The sequence below is a fragment of the Astatotilapia calliptera genome, chromosome 1 (genome assembly GCF_964374335.1).
Source record: "Astatotilapia calliptera chromosome 1, fAstCal68.1, whole genome shotgun sequence".
Lineage (NCBI taxonomy): Eukaryota > Metazoa > Chordata > Actinopteri > Cichliformes > Cichlidae > Astatotilapia > Astatotilapia calliptera.
Genome location: NC_137422.1, coordinates 3,629,959 through 3,657,854, shown reverse-complemented (window position 1 = coordinate 3,657,854; position 27,896 = coordinate 3,629,959). Strand labels below are relative to the sequence as shown.

Below are 27,896 nucleotides of genomic sequence, written 5' to 3'. Positions count from 1 at the left end.
GCCTTGTGGTTGCGATGCCTGAAGGCCAAAAGTAATAATCAGATGCCCAAAAGTATATAGTCATGCTCCACCTCAGCGTGAGACCCCGAGAGAGTCAGGTGTGACTTTGCACAGTTTGGTCAGTGTGGGTGAAATTCTCTCTGATTCACGGTGCAAGATGGAGCTCCTCCCCGATCCACCAATGAAACCATTTAAAACAGAGGTGGCCTTCGCTTTTACCAATGAGAAAAACCACTGATCAATAAAGCAATTTTAGAAAGGCAGGCTCTCGCTTCAGCCACTAAGGACGGTTTTGATCTGACCAATGAGCTGTATTTACGGCCTTCTGACGAGTAAAGCGCGTTTTTTTTTTTAAAACCAACCAAGACAGCTTTGCAGATGCTGCAGAAAGTCCTTACCAGCTGCCCCACAACTTTACCAGTGTTGTTGGTCTCCTCATTCAGGCGTTTTTCCACATAAAACATCGCTCTCGCTTCGGTACGACGGTCTCACGCTGAGGCGGAGCGTTTGTAAGTCTAACTTTTTTGGATTAAACAAACAAAATGTATCCATCGGGGCACGCAGCCTCCAACTCTCCCCATCTTTACAAAAGCACTGGCTTTACCAAAAACAACCTTTTTACTGTGGTTTAACACAGTTTCACAGACGCACACACACACACACAGGTTTCTGCCAAGGGAACATTTTTTTGTCTAAAAAAGTAAACTTTTTGGCTTAAAATGACAACAGCACAAAAATATGAATATTCCACAGTTTTCGTTTCTGTCTCAAACCACCTCTTCATCATCTTCATCCATCGCCATATTTTCATGATCACATATTTTTGGGCATCGGATTATTGATTATTACTGAGTTATAAAATATCATAATTTTATGATAGTCATCAAAATGATAACTGCCATTAACTTTTATTACTTCCTAAATCATTCGACGGGGGGCCATAAATCACTGACCTGCAGATAAGCGTGACTTTGTTATGCTCAGTTTCATGAAACAGAGAGGGAACATTTTCTCGGTGGCTCCCGTTTATTGGATTTAAGTCAAATTATGAAATGTACTGTATTGTTTTCTTATTACTATTACTTATTAGTACTAGAGGCTGTATAAGTTAGAAGAGTATGTATTGCTCTTTAAACAGGCCTTGTCATGTCACAGTTTGGCACAGGGCCTTGGTGCGCCTGTATATGAGCACTTATACTTTTACACCTTCACACAGCTCTTCAATCCAGCTGACAGACAAATGCACAGTACACTCACCAGAACCTGTTTTCAGATCACTAAATTAATTACCACGTCTTTACCGAGCTTGTTCAGTCCTATAGACCAGCGTTCCCCAACCCCCAGGCCAGGGACCGGTACCAAACAACTCACGGACCGGTACCAGGCCACGAGACTTGAGAAATGTATGGTTTTCAGGGGTTTTATCTGTTTTTATGATTATTTTAGCATTTTTATTGTTAACTCTGTTTCCCTGGGTCTTTTCTTGTGTGTTATGAATAAATCTTCTTTTTTCTGGTACTGGTTTTATTTTATTGTATTCATCCGCGACTCCGTGGTGCAAAAAAGGTTGGGGACCGCTGCTTTAGCACGTTTCTGGTGCAGTTTTGCAGCTGATATTTTAAAGCCCCACTATGATATTGTTCTACTAAATCCAAGGCAACCATCTACTGATGTGTTTATTCTCTTTAAAACCAAAGCATGCTTCAGGTATACCAGCTCATCGTGCTGTTAGTCACATCTAGCCGTGTTATTTTTTTCATCGTCAGTTGTTGTTTTCTCTAGTTTATGCAAATCTTGCTCTTCCTTTTTTCCGTAGATATTGACATGAAGAAAGACATCGAGAGTCTAATCGCAGAAGAACGAGCTGATATCATCTTGAAGTATGCTACGGTGAGTTTACATTGTCACTTGTGTTTTCGTTCGTGTCTTGGAAGAAGAGTTCTCACATGGTTCATTTTGGGCTTAACAAAAACACAAAAGGACAAAAATTCAAATGTCTTCTTGTGTTTGCTTTGTGTGCAGCACATTTCTGCATGTGTGGAGGACAACAAGCGTGTATGTGTGTGGGTGGATGTGAGTATGCTGGCAAAGTGCATTAATAACATGTTGTGTAATAATATGTTTATGCCTGCGGTGCGATGTCTCGGAGAACGAAGACCACAGATATTGATTGTGACTGCAGTGGAAACTAACATTAAAAGCAGCCATTAAAAACTAAACAGACATGATTCATTACATCCTTTCCTCTTGATTAGTCTTCAATGGACTGAGAAGAAAGCCATCCACTGTGCACATGTAGTACAGGTTTTAGAGTCCTGCTAATGATCCAGATACCTCGGCTTTGGGAATTTAATGATCCACCTATTCTTCAGTCTGAGCAAGAAACTGGAAATCATTCTTTTATCCAGGAAGCAAAATCAGGCTTCATGTCTACAGTAAAAGTCTTGACCATGGACTTTCATATGAACGACCGGTGTAGCCACCTAAATGTTATCTATCGAGTCGCTGACTAGGGCTGGGCCATATTATACCGTTCACGGTAGTACCGGTACAATGTTAAGAAAGATAAGAAAATGAAATATCGCGATAGAATATGGGTAAAATGCGCATGCGCAGTGGCTTTGTTTTCATACACACCTGGCAGAACACGTTTCATCATTTGAAACAGAAGCGCTTGTTGGAGTACAACAAAGCTGTTAAAGCACGTGAAGAGGCGTCCGCTTCAACTAGCGTGGTGGTGAGACCAAAGAAGCTGACTCAACAAATAATCAGCGTAGCTTTAAATAGCTGCATGCCTTATGACACAAGTAGCAAACGTTGGGGGGAACTAACTAATGAACTAAACTAATATAAACAGCTGCTTGTTTAAGTGAAAATAAATCAATGTTTTAGGGTTTTTTGCACTAATAAAGTTGTGGAGTTGTAAAGTACTTCGTCTCGCGTCAATTATATCGTCAGTTATATTGTTATCGCAAGTTTTCAAATATATATCGTGACAAATATATTTTGCCATATTGCGCTGCCCTATCGCTGACTACAGTTTTGAGTTTAGCTTTTTGCATGTAGCCATCTTGGTTTTTTTCTGAGCGAAAAGTTAACATATTTGGAGCTAGCTAGTAGAGGTGGGAATCACCATACAACTCACGATACGATATTATCACAATACTTAACGCACGATACGATATTATTGCAATTTTTAAAAATATTTTGCGATATTCAAATTCTGTATATAAAGGTAAACTTTATCAATATTAATTTTATCTAATATCAAAGTCTCACTCTCCGTCTTTCTCTCATTTCAGTCAGTTTTATTGTTGACAAACTTGAACGGTTTGTATTACAGTCTAGTCCAACTTAACTGAATGCAACCATCTGGTACAATTATAGCTATTCTGAACTATGCAATTTATGAAAACTATGCAGCCCCTTCAGCAACTGAAGAATTTGAAAGTAAATTAAAACAAAATATAATTTTATACTAAATAAAAAAGTTTTAAACTTAATTAAAATAAAACATGTCTTAAATTAAAATAAGTCAACTGTCATGTTTATTGCTGCCAAAAAAAAGTTAAACAAATTTGGACAGTGAAGGAATGTCAGGATTCTTGCTCAGAAAAAGGATCAACATGCTCTGAAGTCGGAGCATGTTCCAGTCCACGAAAAAATTGTTTGTAACAAAATATCGATTTCTGCTGTCCCTGTATCGATACATTATTAGCAAACAAAATATCACGATACTAAACAGTATCGATTTTTTCCCCCCACCCCTACTAGCTAGCTTGTTAATAATGTATTGAAATGTAAAACAGTCACTGCAGAGGTGCATGTTTGTGGCAATCCTCAGCACTCTGTCACCATGGTTCTTAAAAAAATCAAAAAAACACTACTTTCTCTCACCATTACTGGGAAATATAACTCCTCATGACCACATCATCATAGGTGGTAACCATAACCCTACCTTAGCCTAAAGCGTTGGAGCAAGGCAAAACTGACTTTTTTTTAAAAAACATATCAATGCTTTGATTTTCTCAGTTTGAATAATTGTTTTATTATGATTGCACAAGTGTTCGTGCTTTAAAAAAAGCTGTTGTAAGTAGGAAAGCTTCTCAAGCTGTAACATAGAAAAGGAGCTTTGGTCAGAGTGGTAAATGTGCTGATGCAGAGCTGAGCTGGGGCCGGGTGGGGTTGGTGATGCCACAGGTTAAATTTAGCTCAGCGGCTTGCAGTGAAAGGATGGCAATGGAGGGGTTTGAGCTTTTTAGCCATAGCAACATCTGTGACAAACTGTGCAGTAATTGAGTTGACACTGACCTGCAGGGACAGCATTTTCCACACAGTGTTTGCCACTCGACAACCCCAGGCGATACTCTAATTTAGCTATTGTGCTAATCTGAATTGCAGTAATTTGTTGCTTTTAAGAGATTTAGTGTTTCTCTGTCAAACCTGGCTGCAGCAGAATGTGGGAACGATTTCAAAATTCTTTTGATTTCATCAGGAGGCAGCTCTGAAGTTCGAAAACACAACTAATATTTGTCTATGTTCTTCATTATTCTATCCATGGTTTGAAAGCCTAACCTTTATTCTTCTAAACATATCTCTTGTCATTGTGGTTGAATAGCTCAGTCTTAAAGCTTTTCCCCAGAAGGCTTTGGGCTTGTCCATGTGGACAACTGCAAATTTCAGTTGAACCTGAAGTTATTAATTTCATAAGCATGGACTTTTTCTTTGGTCGACACTCTTTCTTAGTCCGTGGTAGCGTAAACAGCTGGAAGGTCAGTGGACTGTGGACAGCGACACTGGCCTTCCAGCAGTTTCCAGCTCTTGGTAGGCTTGATCTTGTTGGTTCCTGGTTTGTTCCTGAACATCCTAATCAATTTTGTCTTTACATACAATTCTTTGAACCGATGATCTGCACCTGTTTAGAAATGGCCCATTGAGTTTCTGGAATGGTCTTCCCAATGCCCCAAACTCAACCCTATTTTAAATTTGTGGGCTGTGCTTAAACGCCAGTTCTGTGCCAGGAAAACAACAATTTTTATATACCAATTCTGCCAACAAGGGTCATTAAATATCCAGCCAAAATAATGCAGAAGCTAGTTGATGACTACCAAAAACATATATTTGAGGGGCAGGTTTCTAAGGGGCATTAAACCAAATAATAATGTACAGATATATTTGAAAATGTGGGTTTACTTGGATTAGAGAAAAGTCAAAATAAGTTCAAACTTGTGGGCCTAATTCTTGTTTTATTTTTTAAAAGATTAAAGATGTACCCTGGACAGTCAAACTGGAAAAGAACAGTTCAAATAAATGACACTGTGTATGATCATCTTGAAAAAGAATATATGGATAACAAAATTATTCTTCTTTTGATGCCAAAAGAAGCCATTATTTTCAAAAGAAGCCAGAGCTCCAAAATGATGCTCTAAACATTATCAGTACGGTAAGTATAAAATTAAGAACATTAAAAATGAGAAATTAGTGAAACATTAGGAATAACACTGATTATCTCTTCTTCGTGGAATCTGTTAGTGGGTGCATTTAAGAAGTGAACATTTTGTCTTTAAAAGCAGGAAAAACTGGTGAATGTAAGGATTTGAGAGAGTTTGACTAAGGCTGAACTGTGCCGGCTCAATAACGAAGTCAGAGTATCTCCAATGCTGCCACTCCTGTGGCGTGTTCCTGGCCTGCAGTGGTCAGCATCTATCAAAAGTAGTCCAAGGAAGGAAATGGGGTGAACCAGAGACAGGGACATGGGCAGCCAAGGCTCACTGATGTACACAGGTAACAAAAGCTGGCCCATATAGTCTGATCCAACATCTACTGATCAAGCACACACATCCATACATATGCAATAATACCAAGTGCAATAATCCTTTCTGTCATCGTTGTATTTTTACTCAGTTGTATATAGTATTTGTATTTGTATTCTATTTTATCTTATTGTATATTTATTTTATTTTATTCTACTGTATATAGTATTTTATTTTATTCTATTCTGTACAGTTGTGTACTGTATTTATTCTTATTGTATTCTAATTTTTGCCTCATAACTTTTGCACTGTCCACTTCCTGCTGTGACAAAACAAATTTCCCACGTGTGGGACTAATAAAGGTTATCTTATCTTATCTTATCTTATCTTATCTTATCTTACTAAAGCATATATAGAATACACAGTGCATCACAGTTTGTTGCGAATGGGGCTGAATAGATGCAGACCAGTCAGGCTGCCCATCCTGACTCCTGTCCACTGCCCAAAGTGCCAGCAATGGGCAAGCGAGCATCGGAACTGGACCCCAGCACAATGGAAGAAGATCGGCCTCATCTGATGAATCACTTGTACATCACATGGATGGCTGGGTGTGTGTTGTTTGTTGTGTTGGAGGAAGCAAGCAGTGTGATGCTTTGGGCGATGTTCAGCTGGGAAACCTTCATCATTGTGGATGTTACTTCAACTCGTACCGCCTAGCTAAGCTTTTTTGCAGACCATGTACACCCTTTCATGGAAACAATATTCAGCTGGATAATGCAACCTGTCAGAAAGCAAAAGTGTTCAGGAAGCTTTGAGGAGCACAGCGAGGTGTTGATTTGGACTCCAGATTTCCCTCAATCCATTCGAGCATCTCTGGGATGTGCTGGACAAACAAGTCCACGGGGGCCCCACCTCACAGCTTACAGGACTCTGTTGCTAACATCTTGGTGTCAGATACCACAGCACACCTACAGGGGTCTAGTGGAGTCAATGCCTCAATGGGACAGTGCTATTTTAGCAGCAAAAAGGGGACCAACACAATGTTAAGCAGGCGGTCATAGTGCTAATCGCTAGCTCTTACCACTTGACTTCTGTAAGTAAATGCTACCACTAAGTACGATCAGGGTAAGATCGGCTGTCTGTTTGTTGGCACCTGTAACTCACAGTAGCTGTGTCATTCAGAAAAGATGAAAGAAAACAAGGCAGAGTAGTCGGGTTGTGTCGAATGGTTTAAAGTGGCCTGACAGTCATTAGTGCTGTGAAATAAGGCAGCCGTAGACACTGGTGCTCTTGTGTTTTGATGCACTCCATCAAATCTTATTGTGTCTTACAAATGATGTGAGTCATTCATTTAGTGAATTCGATTCAGTTGTAGTGAATCAGCGTAGCAAAATTTAAATGAGTGCGATTCAAATAGAGCCATCTCTCTGGCTTTAATGTCTTTCTGTAACACACTGTGTGTCTCCAAACGCCCTCGGTGTAAAATTATTTTTAGTCCTCTCACTCTGATGACGCCGACATCACATGCAGGGCCTCTGAGGCTCAGAGAGCCGACTCAGCCATGGTGAAGCTTTACACTTTCTTTGGGTTCGCTGATTGGCTGCTTTCCAGTTAGGCAGCCAACCACAGTCGAGTGGAGTGAGAAGCCTCTCAGGCTGTCTGTCTGAGGATTAGTTCCCTCTGTGTTATGTCAACACTGGGATCAAATTGTTGCTCAAATGGATTTTCCATGATAAAAGCATTACTTCTAAACTTTGTGCAGGTTTAAGGAGATTCTAAATGCATGTCATGTACAGTTGTACTATGGAGAGAGACTGAGTGCTTACTTGATTAGGGGAGGAGGTTTGTGTGTGGAGCTTTCTGTCCATGTTCATACTGTGCTTTTATTCATTTAGTTAGTCACATGTGTACTTTTTGGCTTTTGACTGCGATGTAAAGCTTAAATATTTAAATAGATGTATTTTAAAAAATGTCCAACTGGCAACTAGTGATATCACGAAGTACCAATGCAAACTGTAAATGTAGAGGATTTACAGTATGGCAATGTGGCTTATGTGAACCCTAATGAACATGATCATGACATGCTTGGTCCTCAAGCATTGATTCCAAGGGGCAAAGCCCTACTCCAAAAGTAAGCTCTAAAAAAATACTGTACAGTCGTCCCTCGTTTATCGCGTTATTAAAAATAACCCACGATAGGTGAAATCCCCAAAATAGCCAACTTTATTTTTTTACAATTATTATAGATGTTTTAAAGCTGTAAAACCCCTCACTACTCCCTTTATACACTTTTCTCAGACAGACATTTTCACACTTTTCTCTCTTGTTTAAACACAAAGTTCAAACCACCCATCCATCTTCTTCCGCTTTATCCGGGGCCGGGTCGCAGGGGCAGCAGCCTAAGCAGAGTAGCCCAGACCTCCCTCTCCCCAGCCACCTCCTCCAGCTTGTCTGGGACCAGCCGAGAGATATAATCTCTCCAGCGTGTCCTGGGTCTGCCCCGGGGACTCCTCATGGTGGGACATGCCCGGAACACCTCACCCAGGAGGCGCCCAGCAGGCGTCCTTGTCAGATGCCCGAACCACCTCAGGTGGCTCCTTTCGATGTGGAAGGGAAGTTCAAACCTTCATAGAAAAAAAAGCCCATTATTATAGAATGAAGCCAAAGATGAAACCCTGTTTTCAGGTCCAGAACATGGGAATAGAGCAGCTGCCAGAGAATTCAACATAATGAATCAATGGTACAGAAGTGGAGGAAGCGAGAAGAATGAGCATGTCTTTTTGTGCGATGGTTAGCAGCTTCCTCTGCCTGTTGGGTGCTACCGCAGAAGCCTTTGACGGTGCAAAACGTTTCGTCGACATTGTCGTGTTTGTTGGGGAGAAAACTTACAAACTTACAGTACAGCAGAGTCACACTGCTAGGATCAAAGATTTATGTAAATTTGACAAACTGAACACGTTCTGTACTGTACAGGAGACACGGCACAAGATTGATTACAATGGTCTACAGCCAATCAGGACGCAGAACACAATGTGTTGTTTAAAAAAAAAAAAGGATGCAAAATTGCACCAAAAAAATCAGCGAAACAGCGAAAGGTGAACTGCGTTATAGCGAGGGAGCACTGTATATCAAAGATTTCTGGACTCAAACTATGATTTATTTTAAGGCAGAAGTGATGATTTGTGGATGAGAGGGTGCAATTCTAGTGATCAGTCAGTGTCACGTCAGTCTAACTGACTGTTTTTGGAGACAGCCTGAAGTGGCCCCAGGAGGAACTAGTTTCTGCTACTTCTACAGTACTTCAGCTTATCAACCCCAGACCTTACTGCTAGTTCTGTAATACCTGTAATAATAATAACTGTAGCATTAAAGAGGAAGAGGAGCATCACAATATGCCTGTCGTCGTCCCTAACTAACGACAAACACGATTGTGTGCAAAGGTTTGTGCATGGACCCAGATAGAAGACACATGGGGGCCTAATCTGGACTTCTTTTGGCACAGCACTCGCAAGTCCTGTATCCAGGCCAGGCACAGGCCAAAAGCAATGAGGCAGGCTTTACATGGGTTACATGTGTTATATGGGCCAGATGCAGGCCAGATGTAGAACTGACCCATGTAAGGAGCACCTATATCCATACTGTAGGACCTTGGGCTCATCAAGAGTCTTTAAACTCCATTTTGGGGCCTTTGTAGTTCCTCCTTTAGGGCAGGTGCGCTTCAGCACAATAAGATCCTTTTGTTTATGTAAGTAATTGTACACATGTGCGTATCTATTTGTCTAGACTGTAGTTTGTAAGTTTATACCTGTTACTGTTTCCAGGGCAGGCAGGGCGGGGTGGAGATCTACCCCTGGGAGGATGCTGATTACAGCATCTACAAAGTCATCGACCGTTTCGGCTTCATGCAGTAAGTCTGTCTTCAAAGTAAAGTCATGCCGGTTGGTACCACTCTGCCCTGTTTTGTTGCATCTCATCATTTGTTTCTCTTCATTCTTCCAGTGAAGATGAGCTGCCGGCACCAACTGCACATGAAGAGAAGGTAAAGAGGCAAATGCCACATTTCTTTCAGGACAAATGCATGCAGTAGGTTGTTTTTGTTCACCAGCTTCTTTTACTTTCATAGCTGAAGCAGCAGGAGATTGAGAGAGCAGAGAAATGGCTGAAGATGGTGAAGAAGTGGGATAAATACAAGAACAGTGACAGGGTGAGTAACAGTTTGCACACGGAGCACATGGAAAATTCAGAACAGATTTATAATGACTTCATTGCTGGAGACAATTGCTGACAAACATGTAAAACTGCAGCTGGTTTCTCTGATGTCAGCGAGTTTTGTAACACAGATTGAATCACAGCAAGTGTCGGTGTTGAGTCCAGAACATATTCAGCTCAAATGTACTCCCTCATTAAGAATTCTGAATCAAAGCTTCTCACCAGAATATAAATCACACTAGGAGAGGAAAAAACCTACAATCTTCTCTCCATCTCGATAATGATGTCCTCATACAAGCTTCTGGCAAGTGTCCCCATAAGTCTCACAAGCAGTCATTAGCAATAACAATTTTGCTGAAAAAATGATGAAATCAGATTTCTTATATGCTAATTTCATGTTTCCATTATACTTTTTAAAAATATATTAAAAAATCCCATTGTACAACGCAGAGGTTGGGTTCTGACACTCTGCAGTTCTGGGTTAGTTTCTTTGGTTTTGCACCGACACTCTTCCTCACTAAGACGATGTGCGTCCTTGTACGGGAAAGGTGGAAAATTAGCTTGACTGGTTCCGACCCTCTGGACAAACACCTACATTAGTGAGAGAGTTGCTGCTATGCTTATTGATCGTTGTTACTGTGGCTGGAAAATCAATAGACTCAACCAGAGCAGCTGAGTGTACATCCACCGTTAGCTTGGTCTCCACTAGTGTCAGTAAGTCATCCATCCGCTTCCAGTTATCCTTTTCAGGGCTGCAGGGGGTGCTGGAGCCTGTCCCAGCTGTCATAGGGAGAGAGGCGGGGCACACCCTGGACAGGTCGCCAGTCTGTCGCAGGGCTGACACAGACAGACCATTCACGCTCACATTTGCACCTGTGGGCAATTTGGATTAATCAATTAACCTATCCCCACTAACTGCATGTCTTTGGGGAGGAAGCCGGAGTACCCGGAGGGAACCCACGCAAACAGGGGAGAACATGCAAACTCCACACAGAAAGACCCCGGCCTGATGGTGGAATTGAACTCAGGACTTCTTGCTGTGAGGCAACAGTGCTAACCACCGTGCCACCGTGCTGCCTAAATTGTTCATAAATAATAAATCTCTGTGTTATTCTAAGGTCTTTACCATAAAATATAAAGCATCTTGCAGTAACTGTTTTGGTATTTGGTGCTATATAAATAAAACTGAACTGAGTTCAGTTCAGTTTGATCCATCATTGAGCATTTCTGTCATCTGTCTTTGTTAAAAACATGAAACATTATCGTGCTCGAAGCATGAATTTGAGCTCTTTGTTAGCCTAACGCTCTTTTTTAAAGTCGTCATTGAGCTCGTTCTAGTTGTAATTCTAGTTTCCTTTTCCAAATGACTGAATAAATAATACAATATGTACAGTTCCACCTGACTAAAGCTGCTGACAGTAGTCTCTGTTCTGCTCTGCAGCTGAAGTCTACAAACTCAACAAAACTGTGCTATACACCAGCATAACACCAAGCTGACCAGTTTACTCAGAGGCAGCACATTAGTGTATAAGGACCAGAGTTAGTTGGTTAGCAGTGACTGAACAAAGTCAGGGCTGGGAGGCTGCAGGAGTAAATATCATGTTGCTGTCTCGGAAAGATGGAAAAATAATAATAAATCATTAAAAAATATAGTTGTGCAGCCTGTCTAAGTAAAAAAAACAGAGTAATCAGAAAATTGTAAAAATCTGTAGCTAGAAGTGTAAAGTGCTTTATGAATGTGTGGCTAAAATGTGACTTGTAGTCTAAAGCACTTTGAGTGGTCAGTGAGCTGAGAAAAGCACAAGTACATCAAATACATACACAGCAATGAGAGCAAGCAAGGTGGATGAACTGTGCGTGGCAGGCAGGACTGGACCCGAACGCAGACTCACAGACACAGAGGAAAAAAGCAAAACAACAGACAGACTAAAACTCACGCTGAATACAATTAAGCATTAAGTCCAAAAGACAAAGCACTTGGCCCAAGACAAAGGATTTGGGGGGGTGTTTCCATGTTGATGAGTGGAGGTACTTGAGGTAGAAGTTGCAAAGCCAACCAAGTTAACAGAAACTGTACGACAGAGAGATACTTACAAACCTGCTTCGAGTGCTCACGGAAAATGTTTTCAAACTTTTGGCTTTACTGTGAACGGGGTCGTAGGCGATCGGTAGGTGGTTTAACTTTCTGATGATTCAGTCTTTGTAGCTTCTGTTCTCTAAACTTTGTGGCGTTTTATTCACTCAGTGTTTATGATTCCCTCTGCTCTCTGCTGCCAGATGGTAAAACGAGTATACAAAGGCATCCCCCTGCAGCTCAGAGGCCGGGCCTGGGCACTGATGCTGGACGTGGACAGGGCCAAGAAGGAGAACGAGGGCAAATATGAGGTATTTATTCACGTCTGAAATGAGTCTCTTTGCAAATCTGTTCTGAGCATAAAAATAAGTTGGACATATACAGTGGGGCAAAAAAGTATTTAGTCAGCCACCGATTGTGCAAGTTCCCCCACTTAAAATGATGACAGAGGTCAGTAATTTGCACCAGAGGTACACTTCAACTGTGAGAGACAGAATGTGAAAAAAAAATCCGTGAATTCACATGGTAGGATTTGTAAAGAATTTATTCGTAAATCAGGGTGGAAAATAAGTATTTGGTCACCTCAAACAAGGAAAATCTCTGGCTCTCACAGACCTGTAACGTCCTCTGTAAGAAGCTTTTCTGTCCCCCACTCGTTACCTGTATGAATGGCACCTGTTTGAACTCATCATCTGTATAAAAGACACCTGTCCACAGCCTCAAACAGTCAGACTCCAAACTCCGCCATGGCCAAGACCAAAGAGCTTTGGAAGGACACCAGGAAAAGTATTGTAGACCTGCACCAGACTGGGAAGAGTGAATCTACAATAGGCAAGCAGCTTGGTGTGAAAAAATCAACTGTGGGAGCAATCATCAGAAAATGGAAGACATACAAGACCACTGATAATCTCCCTCGATCTGGGGCTCCACGCAAGATCTCATCCCGTGGGGTCAAAATGATCATGAGAACGGTGAGCAAAGATCCCAGAACCACACGGGGGGACCTGGTGAATGACCTGCAGAGAGCTGGGACCAAAGTAACAAAGGTCACCATCAGTAACACACTACAACGGCAGGGAATCACATCCCGCAGTGCCAGACGTGTTCCGCTGCTGAAGCCAGTGCATGTCCAGGCCCGTCTGAAGTTTGCCAGAGAGCACATGGATGATACAGCAGAGGATTGGGAGAATGTCATGTGGTCAGATGAAACCAAAGTAGAACTTTTTGGTATAAACTCAACTCATCGTGTTTGGAGGAAGAAGAATACTGAGTTGCATCCCAAGAACACCAGACCTACTGTGAAGCATGGGGGTGGAAACATCATGCTATGGGGCTGTTTTTCTGCCAAGGGGACAGGACGACTGATCCGTGTTAAGGACAGAATGAATGGGGCCATGTATCGTGAGATTTTGAGCCAAAACCTCCTTCCATCAGTGAGAACTTTGAAGATGAAACGAGGCTGGGTCTTCCAACATGACAATGATCCAAAACACACCGCCCGGGCAACAAAGGAGTGGCTCCGTAAGAAGCATTTGAAAGTCCTGGAGTGGCCTAGCCAGTCTCCAGACCTCAACCCCATAGAAAATCTGTGGCGGGAGTTGAAAGTCCGTGTTGCTCGGTGACAGCCCCAAAACATCACTGCTCTCGAGAAGATCTGCATGGAGGAATGGGCCAAAATACCAGCTACTGTGTGTGCAAACCTGGTAAAGACCTATAGTAAACGTTTGACCTCTGTTATTGCCAACAAAGGTTATGTTACAAAGTATTGAGTTGTATTTTTGTTATTGACCAAATACTTATTTTCCACCCTGATTTACCAATAAATTCTTTACAAATCCTACCATGTGGATTCATGGATTTTTTTTTTCACATTCTGTCTCTCACAGTTGAAGTGTACCTCTGGTGCAAATTACTGACCTCTGTCATCATTTTAAGTGGGGGAACTTGCACAATCGGTGGCTGACTAAATACTTTTTTGCCCCACTGTAAATACGTTTTTTAAAAAGCTGAGAGAAAAACATTGTTATAACTGTTATAAACTGTAGCTATGTTGTAAATGTTACAAGTCTAATGTAATAAAGTAAAAGTATAAAGTAGCATGTTTTAAAAAAAGTTAAAGCTATGAAATATCAAAGCTGACAGTCTTATCACCTGGCAGACTGATCTTAACTGACACATATTTGTAAAGGATAAGATGGTCCACCAACCTGTAATCACATTTTCAGCACATTCATAGATGCAATCACATTTTCTCTGATAGACGAGATGTTTCAGAAAACTGATGACACACATAAACAGTTAGCATAATCAATAATAGATTCATTCTGACTGAATTTACAATATATATTCCCTGATATGTAAAACTTGTTTTTGTAGCTCTACTGAATGACACATTTGTCTTTCAGCACAGGTACCTCCACATGTCCTTGTTGACTTTTGTCTGTTTTTCACTCAGAAAATGAAGGAGCAGGCCAGGCTGTGCTCATCTGAGATCAAACAGATTGACTTGGACATCAACAGGACATTTCGAAACCATATCATGTTCATGGATCGCTTTGGAGTCAAGTAAGTTTCACTGTTGAGTCGGATTTTGCAGCTGAAATGGATTTCAGACGGATAAACGGCTCGGACTTTCTGTTCTCAAAGAATATTTATAACCGCCAAGCTCAGTGGTGGGATCCAAAGTTACAGAGACATATTTTCAAAGTACTGAGCAAACAGTGTTGGGAAGGTTACTTTTAAAATGTATTCCATTACAGAATACAGAATACATGCCCCAAAATGTATTCTGTAACGTATTCCGTTACGTTACTCAATGACAGTAACGTATTCTGAATACTTTGGATTACTTAACATATTATCATGGTTTTTACAACAACGTGAATGTACTATTGCTGTGTGATTTATTACTATTACTGAAGGTCCGCGGCTCCGAACTGTAGTAAAGGGACCTCTGACTAATACGGCGGGGTCCCTGTCGGCTCGTAGCCGAAAAATAGCTTTACTTTGTTGTGTGGGTCAACTTTTCTTGCGAGAGACAGAGAGAGGCGTTGAAAGGCTGCTCCAACGGAACTTATTGTTTTCGGAGGAAAACACGAACACGGTGTACAGTCGAGTCTTAATAGCTTACTTACAACTGGGCTCGTCAGGCACTCTTCTTGGCTGAAGTGGTTATTATTATATTTACATGCTTCCAGCTCCCGTTTCTGCTCGATGATAACTCGTAGTTTTCCACTCTCCTTTTTTCTCCCTCCTCTTGCTCACAGACACATAACGGGTATGGCAGTCCATTCTCCCTGCAACACGGACTACACTGCCCATGATGCTACATTCTTTAGAGCTATGCTTGTAGCATTCTGCCTGTTAGCTTAGCACAACAACAACAACAACAAAAAGGCGCTCTCTCACCCAGGAAACACACAGCCGCGCGAGAGATAGAGCGTCGCCCTGTAACCATGGCAACCGTAACGCTGCCGCCTGGAACAACAGAACGTAGCTGTCAAACAAAACCCAAACAGTCCTGACCCGCGACAAAATGAAACAGGAAAGTACCGCAGTGTAATCCATTTATTTCAACAAAGTATTCTGAATACCACCTTTTTAAACGGTAACTGTAACGGAATACAGTTACTCATATTTTGTATTTTAAATACGTAACGGCGGTACATGTATTCCGTTACTCCCCAACACTGTGAGCAAATGATGTAACTTGCACATTAAAGAGGAATACAGTGTGAAAGCATACAGTTATCATATGCTTTCAGCAAAGTGTTAAGATTGTTAGGTCGCAGTGCTAATTATTAGGGCTGGGTATCGTCACTGATTTCTAGAATCGATTCAATTCCGATTCACAAGGTCCCGAATCGATTCGATCCACGATTCGATTTAATTCGATTCGATTTGAATCTGGGAAATTTTGACAGTCAGAAATATTATAATTCAGATCAGTACATTTACATATTTTTGTATCAATAAAAAGGAAGCTGACACACGCAAGACTTTATCACAGGTGTGAGCGTCACAGCAGATGCTTTTGTGTCAAAGTAGCTGAAGATAAAACACAGAAAAACATGAAGGTGATTTTCCTGGCCTGGGATTTTATAAAAATAATCTGCAGTACATCAAAAACGAAAGAAAACCATTAATCAACACATGAACATCACCTCTGACATTACAGCGGTTTTATTAGAGACACGGTTAAGCGTTTTACATTTTGCTTAATTTAAAAAAATTTAAATTTGTTCAATATTGAACGGCAGAAATTAGGTTTACTTTTCGGAAGTAAGTAAAAGGGAAAAAAAAACGTCGGCCGACAGCCTGTAAACAACGGTAGACTTGTGCGTAACAAGCAAGCGAATAAAGAAGAAAAGAGAGAGAGAGAGAGAGAGAGCTGTGCATGAAGTGTGATTTTTATCCTGAAAAGTCAGCAAAAGTCAGAGGGAATTCATGATGATGTTTATGTGAAGCGTAGTTTGGATCTTCTTTTGCTGCTGGTTCGGTCAATATTGTTTGGAGAGAGATGAAACTAACAGCTTTAGAATCGGCTCATAAAGGGCGTAAACAAAAAGCGCGGACCCGCGGATCAGAATCGGCGAGCTGTCGGCTTTCAGCCCCGACCATCAGCTGAGAAAGGCGACATCTCACTGATTCTGATCCGCGGGTCGCGCTGTGTGTTTACGTCTTTGTGCAGAAGCCGTGTTCCTGCTCTCATTTACTGTCTTAGCTGTTTGGTGGTTGTTGAAATTTTGTGAGATGTCACCTGAGATTCTGGCATTTCGGGCAAAATAAATTAATATTAAAAAATCGATTCAGGATTTTAATGAATCGATTTTACGTTATCCAAGCCAGAATCGATTTTAATCGATAAATCGATTATAAAAACCCACCCCTACTAATTATAGGACAACATTTAGCAAACAACTGTATGAATTGTATGAATGGGTGTGATTGGGTGAATAAGGTAAGTTGTATGAAGCACTCTATAAGAGTCAGCCCATTTACCATTTACACTAGTGCGACATGAAACATAATAAACTAATAAACTTTAGACCAATATCTAAGCTGCCCTTTTTATCTGGATTCAGAGTAGGCTGAAATGAGTAGCGCTGAGCACTGAAATCCCTGCATCCAGGTTCCCGTCAGAGGGAAAACCTGAGACAAGACTAATTAAGGTTGTTGTAGAAGGACATTGATGCACATGGCTTGGATGTCCACATACTTTGGGTCATGTAGTGTGTGTTACATATCATTTTCCAGGTTGTAACTGTTACCATATTCAAACAGATTAAAAAAGTGCGAGAGGAAAAAAATCTGTGTCTGCAGAGAGACCTCAGGGTGAACTTGGACTGAGTGTGAGAGAGAGGTGGGCAGGCTGAGCTCTGGATGGCGTGGGTTTATGTGTAACCTGATCCTGTAACAGAGTGATGTCAGTGTAATGGTCCTGTTCAGAAGCAGCAGTGGAAAGTGTGGAGCTGGAGAACATTTCAGTATCTAACAGATGTTCAGGATACAAAAAGGATTTTTAAAGAGCAGAGACTGTAGTCTCTCTGTGTTACTGTTATTTTTTCCTTTCCTCTCACTTCTGGTTTGTAATTGTGTGTCCAGCACACTGTTTGCTGTGGGGTTTGCTTACAGCTTCACATACAGTGTCAGGATTCATGACACTCATTTTTTCATTTCCTCTCCTTCTCACTCCCTTCCTTGTTTCCTTTTGTTGCTTCTTCTCCTTTCCTATCCTTTCCTTCCTGTTTCTTTGATTTACAGGCAGCAGGCTCTCTTTCATGTCCTCTCTGCATATTCAGTCTACAACACAGTAAGTAGCTGATTTCTCTAAATTACATGAAACATTAAAACACCAGCAACTCAAGTGAACTGATAAAAATCTGCAGTCACGTCTAAATTTTCTTTTCGTGGGCAGAGACTTCATTTTCCACTGTGGTTTCTTGTCCCCCCCCACACACACACACCCCACACACAGTACTGCATGCTTTTGACATGATATGCATTGAGTGCTTTAAGTGGACAGCAGCTGATACAGCACTGATGGTTGTCTTACTGAGCTGCTTTTATTATTTGCAGAAACAGGGTTTTTACTAGACGTGCCACTGAAACATGTGGATTGCAAAAATTGCTGAAACTGCAGCACTCATACAGGGAGTGCAGAATTATTAGGCAAATGAGTATTTTGTCCACATCATCCTCTTCATGCATGTTGTATTACTCCAAGCTGTATAGGCTCGAAAGCCTACTACCAATTAAGCATATTAGGTGATGTGCATCTCTGTAATGAGAAGGGGTGTGGTCTAATGAAATCAACACCCTATATCAGGTGTGCATAATTATTAGGCAACGTCCTTTCCTTTGGCAAAATGGGTCAAAAGAAGGACTTGACAGGCTCAGAAAAGTCAAAAATAGTGAGATATCTTGCAGAGGGATGCAGCAGTCTCAAAATTGCAAAGCTTCTGAAGCGTGATCATCGAACAATCAAGCGTTTCATTCAAAATAGTCAGCAGGGTCGCAAGAAGCGTGTAGAAAAACCAAGGCGCAAAATAACTGCCCATGAACTGAGAAAAGTCAAGCGTGCAGCTGCCAAGATGCCACTTGCCACCAAGTGGCATCTTGGCTGCAACATCACTGGAGTGCCCAAAAGCACAAGGTGTGCAATACTCAGAGACATGGCCAAGGTAAGAAAGGCTGAAAGACGACCACCACTGAACAAGACACACAAGCTGAAACGTCAAGACTGGGCCAAGAAATATCTCAAGACTGGTTTTTCTAAGGTTTTATGGACTGATGAAACGAGAGTGAGTCTTGATGGGCCAGATGGATGGGCCCGTGGCTGGATTGGTAAAGGGCAGAGAGCTCCAGTCCGACTCAGACGCCAGCAAGGTGGAGGTGGAGTACTGGTTTGGGCTGGTATCATCAGAGATGAGCTTGTGGGGCCTTTTCGGGTTGAGGATGGAGTCAAGCTCAACTCCCAGTCCTACTGCCAGTTTCTGGAAGACACCTTCTTCAAGCAGTGGTACAGGAAGAAGTCTGCATCCTTCAAGAAAAACATGATTTTCATGCAGGACAATGCTCCATCACACGCGTCCAAGTACTCCACAGCGTGGCTGGCAAGAAAGGGTATAAAAGAAGAAAAACTAATGACATGGCCTCCTTGTTCACCTGATCTGAACCCCATTGAGAACCTGTGGTCCATCATCAAATGTGAGATTTACAAGGAGGGAAAACAGTACACCTCTCTGAACAGTGTCTGGGAGGCTGTGGTTGCTGCTGCACGCAATGTTGATGGTGAACAGATCAAAACACTGACAGAATCCATGGATGGCAGGCTTTTGAGTGTCCTTGCAAAGAAAGGTGGCTATATTGGTCGCTGATTTGTTTTTGTTTTGTTTTTGAATGTCAGAAATGTATATTTGTGAATGTGGAGATGTTATATTGGTTTCACTGGTAAAAATAAATCATTGAAATGGGTATATATTTGTTTTTTGTTAAGTTGCCTAATAATTATGCACAGTAATAGTCACCTGCACACACAGATATCCCCCTAAAATAGCTGAAACTAAAAACAAACTAAAAACTACTTCCAAAAACATTCAGCTTTGATATTAATGAGTTTTTTGGGTTCATTGAGAACATGGTTGTTGTTCAATAATAAAATTATTCCTCAAAAATACAACTTGCCTAATAATTCTGCACTTCCTATAGAATAGTGTTGCAATGTACTATGTCAAATACAGTTGCCCACACCAAACAAACATATTTGCAATATACTATTAAGACAATATCACCATTGCTTCTTCTGTACATATGAATAAAATCATGTAGCATTGTGTCTGTAGTGTGCTTGCTGCAGCTGGGGTCCTTCTCTCATGTTCTCCTAGTGCCTGTGTGGGTCCTCGTCCACAGCCAGAGACATGCATCTTAAAGTTTTAGGAGTGCATACAAGTTTGCATGGCTGTCTGTCTTTCATTGTTGATCCTGCGATGGCCTTTGCCCAGGGTGCACCCTGCCTCTCACCTTGCACTTGCTAAGATAGACTCCACTCCCCTCAGTGACCAAAGCTCCGTGCTTTTGTTTTTTGCTTTGCATGATTAACATTTCAAAATAGGAATGACTAAGTAATTGAAAATTTGCCCATGTTTAATATATTCTGGGGTTTTTAATTCGTTTTGATCATGGCCCATCTGCTTTATTCCTACTGACTATTAAGGCACTATAGAATATACAAATACAACAATAACACTACTGCTGATAATAATAAAACTAATATCCGTGGTGGAGAATGGTCCCACAGGATGATGACAAAAAGTTAATAATTGTTTGATAGTTTTGTGTTAACTTGTGTTAAGCTAGTGTCAGTTACAGTTACCACAACAGCGGAAAGCCCATTATTGGGGTCTTTTTGCACGTTTCCTGCAGGAGGTGAGCTACTGCCAGGGCATGAGTCAGATTGCCGCCCTGCTGCTCATGTACATGAATGAGGAAGACGCTTTCTGGGCCCTGTCACAGCTGCTCACCAACCAGAAACACGCCATGCATGGTGAGACATCCCAGAGGATTCATTCATTCGTCTGAACATTAACAGCAAACGTGTTCTCTGCAAGATACGATGAAGCTAAACACTGAAATCATTTTCCTGCAGCTGCACCAACCGTGCAGATGACAGTCTTTGGCTCTGCGGGTGGTGGAACTGATTACAAACTGTACTGCTTGTCAGATTTGGTTTGGACTGACATGAAATTAGATTAAAAAGTTCTCACTTCCCTTCTGCCCTGTTAAGGCTTTTTTGTTCCAGGCTTTCCAAAACTTCAGAGATTCCAGGCACATCATGATCAGATTATTTCCAAGCTCGTTCCCAAACTGAAGAAACATCTGGTGAGATCAGTTTTTTCTGTTTTTGAAAAACTTGGAGTAACGCTCTAGCAAGCAGGATACGTGCTAGTTCTGACTCGTGTTCTCTATTTCAAGGACAAAGAGCAGATGTCTGCAGGCATTTACAGCACCAAATGGTTCCTGCAGTGTTTCATTGACAGGGTGAGTCATTATCTTGGGGTAAACGAGTAAGATCATCTTTTTCTGCCTGTTAAACGTTGAATAAAAGGTCATCTGATTATTTTCTCACTGTGTGAAGAGGTTGCTTTCCCCTCTTCTTGTTTTATGTCATATCATTTCCATGTATCTTCTCTATTTTGCTTGGGAAGTTTTAAAGCAGTTCAATTCAATTTTGCTATAGTGCCAGTTCACAACAACAGTCAACACACAGTGCTTAATATTATAAGGTGGAACCCTGCATCAGAGCCTGAAACATACTAAACTAAAGCGAATAACGATCTTGCACCTGCAACAGTGGAGAAAAAGAACTCCCTCCCAACAGGAAGCTATCACCAACAGACTCTGGCAGCGCCTGCTGTGATTGGTTGGGGTGTGAGGGGAAGGAAATGAAAGAATACAGAGAAGAAAAAGTGTTCAGCAGCCTGAGCGTGTGGCAGCATAACGAGTCACCTGATCCAGCCGTCACTACAAGCTTTATCAGAGAGGAACGTTTTAATCCTGACCTTCAAAGAAAAGATGCTTCATGTCTCCTAAACTGAGAGCTGGTTCTGGAGGAACCTGGTATCTCAGTGCTCTGAATGATAATTATTATTCATTAAATAGCCAGATTACACATTCAATTCAATTCAGTTCAATTTTATTTATATAGCGCCAAATCACAACAAAAGTCGCCTCAAGGTGCTTCATAGATACAGAGAAAAACCCAACAATCATATGACCCCCTATGAGCAAGCACTTTGGCGACAGTGGGAAGGAAAAACTCTCTTTTAACAGGAAGAAACCTCCGACAGAACCAGGCTCAGGGAGGGGCGGGGCCATCTGCTGCGACCGGTTGGGGTGAGAGAAGGAATGCTGCTCATATGCTGCTCGTTACAATGTGAATTTATGAATATAGCCAACTGCATGTTTAATAAAACTGGAAAGTTAAGCCTGTGTAAATATAGCAGTTAGCATTAGCAGATGCTAATCTCTGTAACATAAAAACACTGAATCGCCTTTCACACAGTTATACTGTACATGATTTCAGCAGAGCTCGGGTGCATCGCATTAGAGGAGAGCATTAAGACCTGTCAGCCTAAACTGTTATTAGCCTTCTACTTGCATGCCCACAATCCTGTGGTAGTGGTCTGGCAGCGTTTGGCTGTTGTCAGCACTTCTCCATCCCGCTGAGTTGCCGGGCTCAGAGGGGCCTCGGGGCCTCTGAGGTCTGAGAAGGAACCAAACAAACTTCCTGACTCCAGCCAGCAGGAGAACAGCACATACATGAACCCACTGGCACAAACAAATCCAGCTAAGCTGCAGTGATTCTCTAACTTTTTGTGTTTGTGATCCGGCAGACACCGTTCACCCTAACGCTCCGCCTGTGGGACATTTTCATCCTGGAGGGAGAGCGGCTCCTCACCGCCATGTCTTACACTATCCTCAAGATACACAAGAGTAAGGAGATGATGGATGGGTCGCCACGAAACAATAAATCACTCTCTGCTCAGTTTCCTCACTGAGCCTTCTACACAACAACCACATTGTGTTAACTTTAGCCTCTTATTAACCTCCTGAAATCGAGTGATTTTGAAGTTTTCCAGTTTTTGTTTGCTTTCCTAAAGTCTGCAAAAGTGAAACTTCGCAAGGCCACACTTTGCAATTTAAGTACTACTTACTGGTGTCTAGTCTCGAGACATCTTTATGATTTTTGCATAAATGTCTGTATACTTGTGTGATTCAGGGTTTCTGTGTTCGTGTGGATATCTACAAGTGTATAGATGTTTACAGTCGTTTAAATCTCATTTGTAGCAAACAAGTTATTATTGCAGAAAATAGAAGATGTTATATAAATATAAAGATGTTTATAATTAATTTGCTCATTACAAAATCATATGTGGGATTACACAACTCAGTTTACACAAACATTTTTTATTGTCAGTTTTTTAAAACAGGGGTTAAATGTCATCTGAATACAGCTCCAGTACAAGACAGATGAGACGTGACTGCACGTTTCTGTGAGTTTAACATCTGGTTTGTGAACAGAGCGCCTCTTGAAGATGTCTCTGGAGGAGCTGAGAGAGTTCCTGCAGGAGCGCATCGCTCAGACTTTTTTCTACAGCGACGACATGATCGTTGAGCAGCTTCAGGCCTCCATGGCTGAGCTGCGAAAGATGAAGCTGGATCTCCCGCCTCCAGGTACGCGGCTGTCCTTTTAGGAGTCTCCAGTACTCCAGTACATTATTCGGTGTCAATAATGTGCACTTAAAGAAAATAAACAGTTCTTAATGGCTCGTTTTTAGGGAAGCCTGAGGAGCTGCCCCGTAAGCCGCTGGGCCAAGAGCTACCCGTGCTGCTGAGTCCAGTGCGGCCCTCTGAAGGGAAGCCAACGTCAGCTAGCGGGTTCCCCAAAGCCGGCCTGTGCCTCCGCATCATCTCCCACCAGCCAGACTCCATATCCCCAGACCAGAGTCCCTCCAAGGACCTTGTGAATCTTGAAGGTGTGGACAAAGAGGAGACTCCGTTGCCTTCCCCAGATCCCATCATCATCCACAGCCAAGCCCCACTCACCCCTGACAGCTCCCCACTAGCAGGGCCTCCGCCTTACCAACCCCCATGGAGTCAAACTGTGGTTGCAGCAGATCAGCCGTCACCACGGTCCAACCCGGAGAGGGTTGGAATAGAAGCTGACACAGATGTCCCGGTAGGACCTCCCTCACCTTCAGAAATAACCAGCGCCCCGCACTCGGCCTCTACTAACGACCTCACTGCAGACGCGCATTCGGCCGTCACCGGTCAGTTCTGCTGCAAAGTCCCGCGGACTCTTTCAGCGCCCGTGTCTCAGGTAGCCTCGCCGGCTTTGGGCATGGCCCAGTCTGAGAGTCTGCCTGCAGCAGAGAGGCTTCAGCTGCCGGAGCAGGCCTCAGCACTGAGCAGGGACGTGAACCTGGACTCGAGTGCAGAATCAGAGGACACATCGGCTGCCGATGTTTCATGAGAAGAGCAGAAAAGTGTAGATCGCTAATTTATTTATGACGCTTTTACATGTAAAAAGGTTAAGTCTGTGATTAATGTTCTGGTGTGATTTATTAGTCAGATTTACAGTGTTAAGCAACAGTTGCTTCAAAATGTGCTTTCAGTTTCGGGACCAGTATTTATAAAAGTTTTGTATTTGCCAATTTTCAAACTGACTTTCTAAAGACTTTTGGCTACAAGAAGCTGTTTCCTCCTTCGGACTTTTCAGCCCTTTTTCATGTTAGGTAACATTTTAACTGGTAGATTTTTGCCCTTTATGTGGCTGAAAGTTCCAGATGTAGGTTACAAAGACAATATGTCGACATAGTGAAAGGCAGATGGGTTTGTTTGGTCCTGAAGCAGTGAACAGGACGATGTATGTGCTGTTCTGTTAGATCCAGTTGTGGGAGAAGGACATGCTAGCTAGCTGTCATTCTGGCTTTTAAATGTCTTAATTAGAAGATGTCTGTCTTAATACAACCCTCACATGCTTTGCTGAATAAGCAAATGTCCCAAGCCATTTATAAGCCTTAAATGGCTTGGGCCTGTAACTGATAAGAAATATATCAGCATATTCTGAGAGGATCAGCTGAGAACTTTTGTCAGATTTAATTGATTTTCAGTTCAGTTCTTTTCTCCAGTTGAGCAGAAGCTTCAGTAGTTTGGGGGTTTTTTTTGTGGGCACCGATCTTTCCACTTTAACCGAACATTAAAAAACACCCGAGTACCTGCTAAAATCGCTGATCTGTGGAAAACACGTCACTTCATCGTTCAACTTTGGGCACAAAGCATTTTTGCCCAGAATGGACTGATTCTTATAGAGCGCTTTTCTATTCTCAAAGCGCTCTATGCAACATGCCTCATTCACCCAATCACACCCATTCTCACAAGTCCTTTATATATATTCAGTGCTTTCTAAGTACACTCATACTCCGATGGATGCATCGGAGAGCAAGTTGGGGTTAGTATCTTGCCCAAGGATACTTGACATGCAGACTGGAGGAGCCAGGGATCGAACCACCAACCTTCCAATCAGTAGGTGAGCTGCTCTACCTCCTGAGCAACAGCCACCCCAATCATACTGACTGACTAAAACTGCCGTCGCCTGCTTTAATCAAGACATCATATTCTAGGTCTGGATTGGCGGGAAAGTGATTTCCAAGGACTCCAAGTCTGAAGCATCATCCTTTACAACAGACGAAACACGTTTGTAGTTTTTTAACTTTTTGTGTGTTCAGTCTAGGCCTTTGTAAAGTGTTTGCTAGGAGAGTTACAGGTTTATTTTTTGTAATAACGTCTCGATGCCTTATTTGGATTGGCTTCAGTTCTGCATTGGACCCCGTTGAACCTAACCTGACTCTACATCAGGAAACAGAAGCAGCTTCCTGGCGCTGTACTGATTGTGCAGATCTCTGACGTGGTGAGCAGGCTCACTGTTGCGATGATACGTACTGAAACCTGTTGAGCTCATTTCAAAGAAGTGCTTTTTTCTAGCTCTGTAATTTATTGTTTGTATCATCTCAGAAAAGGCATCTTGTGTGTTTCCTCCTTAAACGGTGAAAATACGCAAAATACGAATGTGTATGTATCAGATGATTTGAACATGTGTTTAATATTGTACAGTGCTGTAGAACCAGTAGGTAGACACAGCTGGGACTAGTTTGTTCATCTGAAGGAAGAAAAACTTCAGTTCTGTTCTTAGAAATAATGAAACGCTGACATCTTGTGGTTAGTTTAGATTAAGAGTTTCTCTCCAGTTATAGACGAGCCAGGAAGGAGAGAAGTGTTCTAGAAAGGTCTTCATTTTTTCCAAATAAATCTAGTCATATTTTACAATGTAATGCCATTGTTTTGAATGATGTAAATATGTTTTATGGTATTTGACTATATTTACATCCTGAAAATCCTCCAGGGTTGGAGAAATGATGTGCCAAAGTCCAGTAGCTACAGTCCAACCAATTAGCTGATTGAAGCCTTGGAGGTGAAACAATAAACTTTAATTTTGATTTTCTTTGTCTTCCTTGACTCTTGCAAAGTAAAAATCATGTCGGGGAAATAGTAGATTATGGGTCTAAGATGTTTTTAAACTGAAAGGGACAGAACGAGGCAACGATATGACCGATGTGGTGGTGCTGGGTAAAGACCAGCAGGAGAATTCAAACATGTATTATTAAACGTAAAAAAATAACTACTATTCAAAAGAGATTCTTCGCCTGCGCGTTACCCCGGTAACACGGTCGGCAACCTAACATCAGTGTGTTGAGTCGTACTAACATAAAGTTAACATACAATAAATACACACAGCATACAAATAAATGTTAACATTGGACACTAACACTGTTTTTATTTTGTCTTTGTCTGCGGGGACTTTTACAGTAAGGCAAGCAGAGACAATAAAGTAGTAAATGTACTGGTTTTTATACATCGTGCTTTTCTACTGTACCTGAGCACTCAAAGCCTCTTTAAAGAAGGAAAGAAAGAGAAACCTTTATAGTCCCACACGTGGGAAATCTTTGGTCACGGCAGGAAGTACAAGAGAGAAAAAACAATAGAATAAGATAAACAGAATAACATACTACACAAAACGGACAGAACACCATATACAATAGAAAAAGTACAAATAGAATAAAATACTTTGTTACACTGGGAAAATTGCTCTTAGTGCCATTGCAAAACAAGGAGACAGGGCGAGAGTTACAGTTGTGTATGGGATGGTTGTGTGTGTGTCTGTCTGCACGTGTGTGATCCTCTGCAGAGACCATGTTGTGGAGTCTGACAGCAGTAGGAAGGAAAGACCTGCGGAGTCTCTCCGTCCCACTCGTGGGTGCTGCAGTTGCCACTGAAGGAGCTGCTCAGTGATGTCAGAGTCTCCTGCATGGGCTGGGAGATGCTGACCAACAGCGATGACAGCTTCTCCTGTCACTCACCACCTCCACAGGGTCCAGAGAGCGTCCTAGAACAGAGCTGGCCCTCCAGCCTCTTCGTTCTCTTCCTGTCCCCTGCAAAGACGCTGCCGCCCCAGCAGACCACACCGTAAAAGATGGCTGAGGCCACCACAGAGTCATAGAAGGTCTTCAGGAGAAACAGGAACAACATACCTCATTCGCCTATTCAAACGAGCTCTTTTTTCTTGCGTCATATCTAACATTCATGCTCCCATGGCGCATCAGAGACCAACTTGGTGTTATTCCCAGGATATTTGGCATGCAGACTGGAGCAGCCAGAGATTACACCGCTAAACGTCCGACTGGTAGATGACCCGGTCTACTTCCTGAGTAACAGTCATCCCAAGTGAGGTAAAGTGAAGGTTACTAATGACTTGTGGCCTCTGACAGTGGGCTTATTTTTGTGTGTGTCCTCTTAGACCTCAGAACAACATTTAATGCTACTGAACAAAATATTTAACTCAGACAGCAAAACTCTTCTATTGACTTATTCTGTGAAGGCAAATTACTCTGGGGCAAATCTTTGTACCTCGGTTATTGTTTGAAAGAAGGAGGGAAACAAGGCTCTGAAGTCTCACTGGCTGAGAGCTATGATGTGGGCTGGACTGGATAATTATTTTAAATTTTTTAAAAATCCTTAATGGCAGAGGCCCACAAAAGATATTAAAGACAATTCAATTTTATTTTATTTTATTTATACAGCACCAAATCACAACAACAGCCGCCTCAAGGTGCTTGACACCCTCTCTGCTTCTAAGATTAGGCTTCAACTTTCTGCTAGAGCATATCGTTAGGGCAGGATCAGGTCACATGAGCCATCCCTTAGGCACGCTGCAATAGGCCTAGGCTGCTGGGGTCTTCCCA

General features: G+C 42.0%; 1 protein-coding gene across 1 annotated transcript in view; it reads left to right on the top strand.

Moving 5' to 3' along the window:
• LOC113007674 (USP6 N-terminal-like protein) overlaps positions 1 to 26,093 on the top strand; it is a 29,553-nt gene extending 3,460 nt beyond the window's left edge. The window contains exons 2-14 of the mRNA XM_026144517.2: positions 1,817 to 1,890; positions 9,575 to 9,660; positions 9,753 to 9,792; positions 9,877 to 9,957; positions 12,240 to 12,347; positions 14,492 to 14,601; positions 17,800 to 17,848; positions 20,461 to 20,581; positions 20,822 to 20,916; positions 21,010 to 21,075; positions 22,431 to 22,530; positions 23,119 to 23,271; positions 23,376 to 26,093. Coding sequence (XP_026000302.1) covers positions 1,825 to 1,890; positions 9,575 to 9,660; positions 9,753 to 9,792; positions 9,877 to 9,957; positions 12,240 to 12,347; positions 14,492 to 14,601; positions 17,800 to 17,848; positions 20,461 to 20,581; positions 20,822 to 20,916; positions 21,010 to 21,075; positions 22,431 to 22,530; positions 23,119 to 23,271; positions 23,376 to 24,070 — 1,770 coding nt within the window. The 5' untranslated portion in view covers positions 1,817 to 1,824 and the 3' untranslated portion in view covers positions 24,071 to 26,093. The remainder of the gene's footprint in view (positions 1 to 1,816; positions 1,891 to 9,574; positions 9,661 to 9,752; positions 9,793 to 9,876; positions 9,958 to 12,239; positions 12,348 to 14,491; positions 14,602 to 17,799; positions 17,849 to 20,460; positions 20,582 to 20,821; positions 20,917 to 21,009; positions 21,076 to 22,430; positions 22,531 to 23,118; positions 23,272 to 23,375) is intronic.
• The last annotated feature ends 1,803 nt before the right edge of the window (positions 26,094 to 27,896 follow it).